The sequence below is a fragment of the Octopus sinensis genome, linkage group LG21, assembly GCF_006345805.1.
Source record: "Octopus sinensis linkage group LG21, ASM634580v1, whole genome shotgun sequence".
In the NCBI taxonomy this organism is placed as follows: domain Eukaryota; kingdom Metazoa; phylum Mollusca; class Cephalopoda; order Octopoda; family Octopodidae; genus Octopus; species Octopus sinensis.
The window spans coordinates 25035776-25047499 of NC_043017.1; the positions used below are offsets into that span (position 1 = coordinate 25035776).

The following is an 11724-nucleotide window of genomic DNA, read 5'->3' on the forward strand; positions in this document are numbered from 1 at the left end:
TGTTGCTTTGTGAACATTGCTATTTAAATCTTCATCGCATTGTCATTTCACTTTCATTTCACATGATCTTTCCTAAATCATCATCATTATAATAATAATAATAATAATAGCTGTTCAGTTACAATAGTTTTATCCAGCTGCATAAAAATTCCAGGTTAATTATGAATTAAAATTGAAGTTACCTATGTTGTTTGTCTGTTGATCCGTTTTCCTGCTTTTGGTTACTTTTTCCTTTCTTTATTGTGAGATCCTTTATTTGAAGTTTCATATTGAAACAGCTTATGTTCCTCACTTCCTACCACTTTTTTTTTTTACTTTTAGTTTGGTCAATTTATTGTACCATTTTTTAAAATGAGAAAATCATTATTTCCTCTCATGAGTTTCATTCTTTTTTATTTATTTAAATTTTGTTTCTAATTCAGAGCAGGGCCACTTATTTGATTGGCCTTCAAGCACCAACGGGCACACCTCAGCCTCTGTCCCATAGCTGTGCTATCTCCTTTCTCTGCCTTTTCTATCACCACTATAATGGCTTCTGCTCCTTTGAGCTGGCTGGTTTTATACATCCATCAAACAGGCATTCCCAGCCCATTTTCCCCTCTACATCTCATCACCCTTGGTGCATTTTACAGTAATGACTATGCCAAGAGTCATGGTATCTGTTCAGTTCCTTCAGACTGAGCAAAGAAAAAACAAAAAAAAAAAGATCTACTGATAGTTAGGGGTCACCAAGGATTTCCTAAAACACAAGGTCAACTTGAAAATGTGTGTTTCTGATCATTGACATAACCAGTCATCTTAGCTGTTTGTTGTTTAACCCTTTAGCATTCAGATAATTCTGTCAAATGTGATGCTTATTTATTCACATTGTTTTGACTTAATCATGCATAATCTCATAGCTTTGAGATTTCAGTCTTTAGAATGACAGTGTGTGGTGCGTGTAAGAGGTCAGATCTGGCCAGTTTGAAAATAAAGCAGGAAGAATATTTTGGCTGGATCTGGCTGGTTTAAATGCTAAAGGGTGAAACTACATGTTAAAGAAATAAAAATTGCAGCAATAATGGCTGCTCAGTTTTGACACATCCTCTCCAACCATGTCACACATTAAAGACACACATTTACAAAGTTTTTTGTTTTTGTCATTCTTTACTCTCCCTACGAAATGCTATGCAGTATTTATTCCGATTCTCTCTGTTCTGGGTTCAGATCTCAGAGAGATCATCTTTGGCTACCCATATCTATGCCGCCAAAGACGGAGGCTTCCACTCGAGGGCCAATGAGGCTTGGCACTAATGTCATCACAGATACTGCTATCGGAACGTAAGCAGAAGGAACAAATACCACAAGGTATCTCATTTGGCACTCTAGTACCTCTATCAGTCCACCTCTTTGGATTGGTACTTTCTTGTTGATCCCGAAAGGATAAAAGGCAATGTTGGCCTCAGCGAGAATTGAACTAAGAGCACAGCGTATCAGACTGCCAGGCAGTTTATCCTGTGGCCTGGTGGTTAGGCTGTTGCAGTCATGATTGCAAGATTGTGGTTAGCATTCCTGGACCAGGTGGTGCATTATGTTCTTGGGCAAAACACTTCACTTCTTATTGCTCCATCCACACAGCTGTAAACAAGTAAATTCTGTGACAAACTGGTATTGCATTCAGTGGGAACATTGTCACTTTTACCCCATAGGAACTGGGTAACTGGCACTGTGAGTCTTAAGGACCTGAGAGAGTAATATCCAGGAATTGATGAAGATAACAATGAGTCTATCCAGCGCTCTAACAAGTCTGCTAATTTGCCATCTTTGAAGTGACAACCAGGAATCAAAACATATCTGAAGGAATTTGCCAGGAGCTGATTTTTATTTATTTATTTATTTATTTATTTATTTATCATCTCTCTCAGATTAATTTTACTCTGAGATGCTCCATAAATTCTAGATAAGAATATTAACTATCATTCTTTTTTTTTTTTTCCTTTTTCTGCTCATTATTAAAATCTTACATATATTTTTTTAATCATAAACAGCTTCCGATTCTGTCAGCTAGCAGACAGAAATAATATGGTACTTCTTGTGTGCTAAACTAACAGACTACATACCAACAAGTCAACCCCACACCACAACAAAACCCTCACCAACCATCCGTCTCTCCCTCTGCTCCTGTTACTGTTCTTCTTTTTTTTATTCCCCCCTCTTTCTGCTTGCTGTTGTAGTTTTTAACATTGTTGCAGAATTGCTACAATTCATGTTAATGTTCTGCAGAGGCAGAGACGGAATCATTTTTAGCAATTCAACAACAAAAATCAAAAAAAAAAAAAAAATCAACTGTGATATTGAAATTGACAAAAATTCTTATTACCACTCAGAAATAATTTATTCTATTAATTTAATTGAATTTAATTTTATTTTCTTCATTTCCACTTTCAGTTGTATTTTACAAAACCCGTACCCAAACAAGCATGTTCCCACCCACATACTTTTTTTTTTTGCCAAATATGGCAACCATACATAAATTCTGTTCTTGTTGTTACTGTAGCTGTTGTTGCTGTTACTGTTGTTTGTTGTTGCTGTTCGTGTTGTTTCTGTTAAATGCAATAAACATATATATTTTTCTGATCACCGACCCGTTGCCAAATATCAGAACGAATTTTACATTTCCCCATCAACCATCCATTACAAATGGATACATACCTGCTCGGTTTTTTATTTTTTTAAACCATTATTTGTTGAAAATTCATTCCCCAATGTCATTTTATGGAGAAGGGAAAAAACACATAAACAAATAAAGCCCGAAACATTTGTCTTTGATAACTACCCCCTGAACAGCCCCTTCAATGCCTATAAATGACATTTGAAGTCTGTTAAGGCTGCTGATAGATTTGCAAGAACATGAAACAAATTTCTTTTTTTTTTTACACAGGAAGGGAAGATTTTTTTTTTTTACCAGTTTTGCCATTAGTTTTGTGGAGAATATCAATTCTTCATTTATTAGTTATAGATTTTCTTACAAAAAACATTATTATCATTATTGATTCTGTGAGCTGGCAGAATCATTATTGTGACTGATAAAATGCTTAGTGGCTCTTTACATCCTGGGTTCAAATCTTACCAGGGTCAACTTGGCCTTTCATCCTTTTTGGGCCGATGAAGTAAGTACCAGTTGAGCACTTGAGTCAATGTAATTGACTTATCTTCCCTTGGCCTTGTTCCATAAATTTGAAATCATCATCATCATCATCATCATTATTATTAAGGTAGCGGGCTGGCAGAATCATTAGCACACCTGTTGAAATGCTCAGCAGTATTTTGTCTGTCACTATGTTCTGCGTTCAAATTCTGCCAAGGTGGACTTTGCCTTTCATCCTTTCAGCGTTGATAAAATAAGTACCAGTCAACTATTGGGATCAGTGTGATCGACTGTCCAACCCCCCACAAAAATCCAGGCCATGTGCCTATTATAGTAGGAATGATTATTATTATTATTAAGGTAGTGAGCTGGCAGAATTGTTAGCAAGTTGGGTGAAATGCTTAGCAGTATTTCATCCGTCTTCCTGTTCTGAGTTCAAATTTTGCTGAGATCAGCTTTGCCTTTCATCCTTTCAGGGTCGATAAAATAAGTACCAGTTGGGTGCTGGGGTTGATGTAATTGACTATCTGCCTCCCCCAAACTTCAGACCTTGTACCTATAGTAGAAAGGATTATTATTATTATTATTATTATATTATTATTATATGCAGTGAATTGACAGAGTTGTTTGAGAGGACAGCAAAATACTTTGTCTGCCTCTTAAACATTTGAGCTTAAATTTTTGTCTAAGTTAACTTTGTTTACCATAGTTCAGGGCCAGGAAAATAATACTAACAACCTAAAACTAGCAGTCTTGTACCCATGTTTAAAGTCATTCGAATTCTAAGAGCATCAGACAAGACACCTTGTGGTATTTCTTGTGACTCTTTTCAACAGAAACACTGTAATAAAAGGTTCTTTGATACAAACTTACTGTTTTAAAGCGATCTATATTTAAGTCCCCCCATATAAATCTCATGTTAACCTATGTTCCAAACTCTTTAATAATGACCTAGTTATTTTAATAAACTCTTCATTATTTTCATAATTAATTGAAACAAAGCCATTGTATTTCAACTGAAATCTGGTAATGAAAATTTTAACGGTATTCAGTTGTATCTCTCTACATAATGGCGGTGCCTCAGCATGGCCACAGCTCGTGAGCTGAAACTAGATAAAATACAATAAATAAAATAATAATTTCAAATTTATCTGTTGGGAGCAGAGGGAGAGATGGGCTGAATAAAATCAATACCGGTAATATACTGATATATTTTCAGTGTGGCTATTATACCTTTCTTTTATGTGCTTTTGTAAAGAAAGTAAAAGTTTGCTTTAAAAGTTGTCAGAGCTTTCCCTGTCTCTGTCTGTACTGTACAGGCAGTTAAGCTTATATTCTCATTATTTTTCTATTGTAAAGCTTTTTAAAGTAATTTTTAAAAACTTATTTTGAGACTATTGTACGCAGTGTTTTCTTTTTACACACAAAAAAAAAACCAACAAACAAACAAAATCTCTGTGCTTAGTCTATGAATGTCTATGTGTGTTGTTTCTGCTATTGTATTGTGAATGCTCCTTGACTTGGTCCTACTATGGTGGAAGCTGTAATTTGTTTCTTTTCTGTGTGGTCTGTTGTTGGTCTTGCTGGCTTCCATACATATCTGGCAGCCTCGGAACAGACCACAAATGAAGACGTAAGTATAAACCAAATTGTTCTTAATAGAGAGAATACAAAGAAAGAAAAAGGAAAAAGATAATTTCATTTTCAAACAAGAGAGAAAGACATTGATGCAATTTGAAGGCTTAGCCTTTTTAGATTATAAAAAAATCTGATATTTTTATTAGATATCTATTGACTTGTCCTAAATATTTTTTCTCATAAGTAAATGTTGGTAAATTTAATATACCCCATTTCCCTTAATATATATATATATATAAGTTAGCAAAAATTTAGATTCAAATGAATATGGTACTTAATTTAGATGCACCAGAATTCTGTATGGTGTTATCCATAAAAATCCGTGGGGTGATTATAATTAAAATAAGCAACAAGAATGACTCCGGTAATTTGGTACGATTGTTTTGTACTACATCATTTTATTTAACTTTTAATAAAATAGAAAGTTACACTCCGAGGTACAAGTCCGGGCAAGGTTGTTTATGGAAGGCCAGCAGTCGCCCATGCATACCGGCCTCTCCTCTCCACGCCACTGATGCTATTCAAGGGAAAGGCAAAGGCTGATACAGCTCGGTACCAGTGATGTCGCAACTCATTGCTACAGCTGAGTGAACTGGAGCAACGTGAAATAAAGTGTCTTGCTCAAGAACACAACACGCAGCCCGATCCTGGAATCGAACTTACAACCTCACGATCATAAGCTCGACGTTCTAACCACTGAGCCATGCGCCTTCACTAATAAGTACCAGTCAAATTAATGGTGATCGATATGGTTGACTAGATCTCCCCTTAAAGTCTGTAACTTATTTCTCTGTGGTAAATCATTGCTATCACAATGGACTCAGGCTAACAACTTGATGGAGATGGCCTGGACAATTTCAAGGACCTTTTTTAGTTGTTTTACTGTGCTTCTTTTTGTGCCAGTGCCATGTAAAAGCACCCATTACATTCTGTAAAGTGGTTGGCTTTAGAGAGTGCATCCGGTTGTAGAAACCTGCTCAAACAAACATTGGATTCAGCACAGTCTTTTGGTTCTCACAGGTTCCTGTCAAAGTGTCCAGTTTATGCATGGTAAAATAGACATAGACTGGCTGTGGAGAGCAAATCTCATTCTTTTGGATGTAAGCTGGACCTTGTCGGCAAAATAAGCATCAACAACATTCTTAAGTTAGACTAATCATCTACCATAGCCCCCCCCCCTCCTCAAGTCAGCAGGAACATTGGCATGACATCTGCTTGTTCTGTGGAATGTTTGTGTTATTGTGGTGTGGCCATTTGTGCTTACCAAACAACATAAAAGAAATTTTTCTAAGACAGTTTCCATTCTCACTGTTAGAGTCATAGTATTGTTGAAGACGAGAATAAAATAACAATGTCAAGTTGTCTCATTTCACATCTTTTCCACTTCATTCTGATGATTCATGCCTCTTTCATAAATCAGTTTTTCTCTCTGTGGTTCCTGTAACATTATATATATATATATATATGTATATATATGAACTTTATTGAAGCTGTAGAGATTCACAAATTTTTGTTTTTTAATATGACCTGTCTGATGATTGGTTTTGTGAAGTTTTTGCAGCTCCAATATATAATTATTGTACTGTACTTTTGGTATTCTAGTACTATTTTCTCCACCTTGTCTTGCACCTATGTGCTATGATACATACATACATACATATATATATATATATATATATATATATATTAGAAGGTTTGGAGATGATATACAGGTATTATATAGTAGAAGAAATAAGATACTCAGAAATCTGGATGGTTTTATATTTATTATGTCACATGTTTTTATGAATCATATATTAGCGCTTGACTCCACTAGAGTGGACACAAGCTGTAATATATGATTTATAAAAACATCTGACATATTAATAAATATCTGTAAATATAAAACCATCCAGATTTCTGAGTACCTTATTTCTTCTAATATATATATGTATATATGTATGTGTTTTAAATTGGTCCCTGAAATCATTGTTTTACTAAACTATTTATGACATATTTGCTGTCACAAACTACTTCCTCAACTACGTTTATTATACTAAACAGTTTCCCAAAATGTATTTGTTTTATTAAACTACTTTCTGAAATATAATTGTTTTACTAAACTGTTTCCTAAAATATTAAAATATATTATTAATTGCATATGTATTTTCAATTAACTTGCAAAACAATCATATTTTGGAGGGTTATATATGTTGGTATAATGTAATATACTATGTCTAACTGTAACTTTGTTTGATAGTATATTGTATGATATATCTTTAACTGTATACCTTAGCTTATGTGATATATCTGTAACTTTATTAGTATACTATGCAAGGTGTTGTCCAACTGGAATCCTATGTTAATTCATATTGTAATGAAACGTTGACTGATATTTCATTTTAAATATTAACCCTTTAGAAGGGGTAGTTTCAAGCGGGTTAGTATTAATAGAAGTTAACCCTTTAACTGCAAAATTAAATTTCTTGGTTATCCCTGTGATAATGCTAAATATCTACCAAAATATAGACTTGGTATTTCTGCAAGTTCCAAGTCACATTGCCTCAATAAACGTGACATATCTTGGCCAAAAATAATTTCAAACACGACATTCCTCAGCAAAAGATAGAATGCTATATAAAACTTGTTTTTGCAGTTAAGGGGAATGAAATTGTGAATGGTTATATCTGATTTCCTTCTGTTATTATCTAAACTTTAGTATCTCGTCACGCACACAGCCACATACATATCGCACTGACATATTTATTTCATTAATAGATAAAAGGTTCCTTTTCATCCAAGAGAGGACAAGATAATTTTAATCCGTATAGCAGAGGGTCCATTTTTAAAAATTGCCTTGTTGTACTATGTGGACCCAATCCTCCAAGGTAAGTTTTGCTAATGGTTAAAATTTTTTTTTTTTACTAATGCCTCATTTTGTAAATTTTTAAAAATTCAACTTGTATTTACTTGTGTTTCTTCAAATTATAATTCATCTTGTGTAATCGTTGTTGTCATTATTATTTAACCCTTTCAATACCAACCCGGCTGAAACCGCCTCTGGCTCTGTAGTACAAATGTCATGTTAACATAAGTTTTGAATTTAAATCTCCCACCAAACCTTAGTCACAATTTATGTTCCTAACACTAGCTTAATGATAATGAACTTATTTTATTAAGTTCTTTGTTATATTTAAAACAATTGAAAGAAACACAGAGCATCTCAAAATAAATACAGTAACGAAAGGGTTAAAGCAATGAGCTGGCAGAACTGTTAACATGAGACAGAAGTTTAACAGCATTTCATTTGTTTTCATGTTCTGAGTTCAAATTCCACCAAGGTTGACTTAGCCTTTCGTCCTTTTGGGGTCAAGAAAATAAGTACCAGTTGAGCACCGGGATTGATGTAAATGACTAGTCTCCTACCCACAAATTTCTGACCTTGTGCCTATAGTAGAAAAGATTATTATTATTGAGGGCAATGGAATTAGCAGAATCATCAGGACCAGCCAGAACCATGAGAATTTTGGACAGAAGGCCTTGCAGTATATGCTTTTCCCTTTCTAATTCCTAAGTTTATATTCTACAGAAGCCAATTTCATATTTCATCCTTTTGTGTTCAGTTAATTAATTAATTAATTAACAGTCCCAGGAATTATTAGAGTGTTGGCTCTGTTGCCTTGCTGCATCGATTCTGTCCTAGCTCTTGCCATTTTGAAAGCAATACTTGCAGGAACACTGATGCTAAACTGTATTCACCATTGTCTCTTCCTTGGATGACATGAGTGGGCATATTGAGGGCAGACTGGCATGCATTAAAATCTTGCCTGGTTTGCCCCTTGGCGAAGAACTTTACAGGTGCAGATCCTTAGTCTTATAAGACATTTGGATATCCCAGATCCCAACCACACAGTTTCAGATTTGGTGCCACTCTACTATAACTCCAGACTGTTTAGTACCTCATGAGTAAGTCTGGTAGGTAGAAACTGCAAGCGAAGCCTGTTGTAAATATGTTGGCTTCGTCATCATCATTATTTAATGTCCACTGTTCTGTGTTTGCATGGGTCAGAGGGAATTTTGGGGGTAGGTTTTCTACAGCTGGATCCCCTCCCTTTCACAAACCCTCATCTATTTCCAAGCAAGGTAATATCTCCCCATGGCTGAATCTCATTCCTACGCAAAACTGGAAACGAGCAGCACCTCTTATATGACAGTGGTGCTTGTTTACAGCCATCACATAATGTCAAAACACATGGAGATACAAATGCACAAATACATGTATTTATATATATGCACACACATATACACAAATAAAATAAATATATATATTGAAAAATATACATCATCATCATCATCGTTTAACGTCCGTTTTCCGTGCTAGCATGGGTTGGACGGTTCGACCGGGGTCAGGGAAGCCAGGAGGCTGTGCCAGGCTCCAGTCTGATCTGGCAGTGTTTCTACAGCTGGATGCCCTTCCTAACGCCAACCACTCCGTGAGTGTAGTGGGTGCTTTTTACATGCCACCGGCACAGGTGCCAGGGGAGGCTGGCAGCAGCCATGATCGGATGGTGCTTTTTACGTGCCACTGGCACAGAAGCCAGTCCATGCGGCGCTGGCATTGGCCACGTTTGGATGGTGCTTTTTACGTGCCACCGGCACAGGTATCACAACTACTATTTCCATTTGATATTCATTTCGATTGTATATAAATAAGACATTAAATGATGATATATGTGTATGCATGCACACACACACATATATGCACTATACACATATAAATGCAAATATATATTTAAATACACACACACACACACACACAAATATCTCTCTACCTACCTATCTATATACTTACCTATCTATCTACCTACCTATCTATCTACCTATCTGTCTGTCTGTCTAATATATACCTATCTGTCTGTCTGTCTAATATATATATATTTATTTATAGCACACTGTACACACAAGTAATGGAATTTTTATAAAATCTCTTTCTCTTTCCAGTTTAATCGACCGGAGAGGTTACGTTGTACCTGACAGTTCTCAGATACACAGTGACAGCTTCAACAGCTGTGTAAAAGAAAGTAACTCTGTCAACGTCAAACATGAATATTATGGTTCGACAACAGTGACGGAACAAAAGGTGAGTGACATACACAACACAACACAACACTGCTTTGTTGGCAAGTGACCATAAGCGTTTGCATTTCGTCTTTTTTCTTGCCGAAACCATTGGATCTGTTTTTGCCTCTGTGTGTGTCTTTGTGTATGTCAGTGATGTCCATGACTATGCATGCATGCATGCATGTGTGTGTGTATGCACATACATAAATATGTGTATGTGTCTGTATATGCGTGAAAGTGTGTATCTGCATGCATGTGAGCATGTGTGTCTATGTGTGCAAGTTTGTAAGTGCACGTGTGTATATGCGTATGTATGTGTGTGTGTGTGTGTGCATATACGTGTGTGTGTGTGTGCATATACGTGTGTGTGTGTGCACGTGTGCACCTCTGCATGTGTGTGTGTCTATGTGTGGATGTGTGCTTATGTATATGTGTGTGATGTGTGAATCCATGCTTGATTAAGAGTCTGGCTGAATGGTTAAGAAGTCTACTTTGCACTCATAAAATTCCAGGTTCAATCTAACATTGTGGAATTTCGGACCTGTGTCTTCTACCATAGTCTGTGGGTACATCGCAATCTTTTGAGGGAGGAAGCCAAACCTTGAGGAACGAATAAGGAGAATCTTGCTTTGCTATCATGACATTCCATATTCAATTACACCATGTGGCCCTTTGGGCCACTATCTACTGTCAAGCTTTGTGAATAAAATTAGGTTATTGGAAACTGTGTGGAAGCCTGTTGAATGAACTATACTTTTAATTCTATTGGCCAGCCTTATTAAACTCAGTCTGACACTGATTCTACCTGCGAATTATATTAAGTGTACACACTCTTGTTCATACACACATATACACATGCACTTTTGCACATGCATACACTGTCATGCACTCACACACACACACACACACACACACACTTTCTCTCTCTCTCTCTATTTCTCTCCACACATACAATGGGTCTCATACAATTTTCACCTGCTGCTTTCACTCACAAGGTATCAGTCAGCTCAGAGCTACAATACACACACACACACACAAACACACAAATATATATACTCGCACACACACACACACAAACACACAAATATATATACTCGCACACACACACACACACACACACGAGGATCCATTTCCTTGTACCAACATTCCAGAAAATTCCAACATCAAACGCAGCTTCCTGTCCATTTAGTAAGGCAGGCTAGAATTCTTTGTTTGCCTAACTTAATCAATTAGCATTGTGACATTTACTTGTATATTCTTTGGGGGGGTTTTTTTTCTGTGCTTTTCTGCTGTATTTGTTGTCATTGACTCTCTTCCTCTCTACTGTATTCTTCAATTTCATGTTTAGCAAATATCGCTTAATGCCTTTTTGATTCCCAAATGCCACCTTATCCATATTAGCTGTCTGTTTGATCAGGTTTTAGTCTGTGTATATAAGGATATATAAAACCGATTATTTTTGGGTTTGTTGTGTTGTTTTTTTTGCATACACATGCAAATATATAGATATATACACGTGTGCTTGTGTATATATGTATTGTGTATATATATATATATATATATACATGCATATATATAGATATATACACGTGTTTGTGTATATATGTATTGTGTATATATATATATATATATATATATATATATATACACACACACATATATTGTGTATATATGTGTATATATATGTGTGTGTGTGTATATATATATACATATATATAAGTAAATATATATAATATATATATATATGTATATATATATAATATACACTGTGTGTGTGTGTTTATATATATATATACTTTTATTTGTTTCAGTCATTAGACCAAGGCCATACTGGAGCACCACTTTCAAGGGTTTTTTAG

At 35.5% G+C, this 11724-nt stretch overlaps 1 protein-coding gene across 13 annotated transcripts in view; it reads left to right on the forward strand.

The window, feature by feature from the left end:
• LOC115222836 (palmitoyltransferase ZDHHC9) overlaps positions 1–11724 on the forward strand; it is a 207983-nt gene that overhangs the window by 144791 nt on the left and 51468 nt on the right. For 12 of the 13 annotated variants that reach the window (XM_036511931.1, XM_036511932.1, XM_036511933.1 and 9 more), the window contains exons 6-8: positions 4658–4760; positions 7523–7632; positions 9746–9884. In XM_036511931.1, the coding sequence (XP_036367824.1) occupies positions 4658–4760; positions 7523–7632; positions 9746–9884 (352 nt within the window). The remainder of the gene's footprint in view (positions 1–4657; positions 4761–7522; positions 7633–9745; positions 9885–11724) is intronic. The other variant, XM_029793167.2, reaches the window with a different exon arrangement.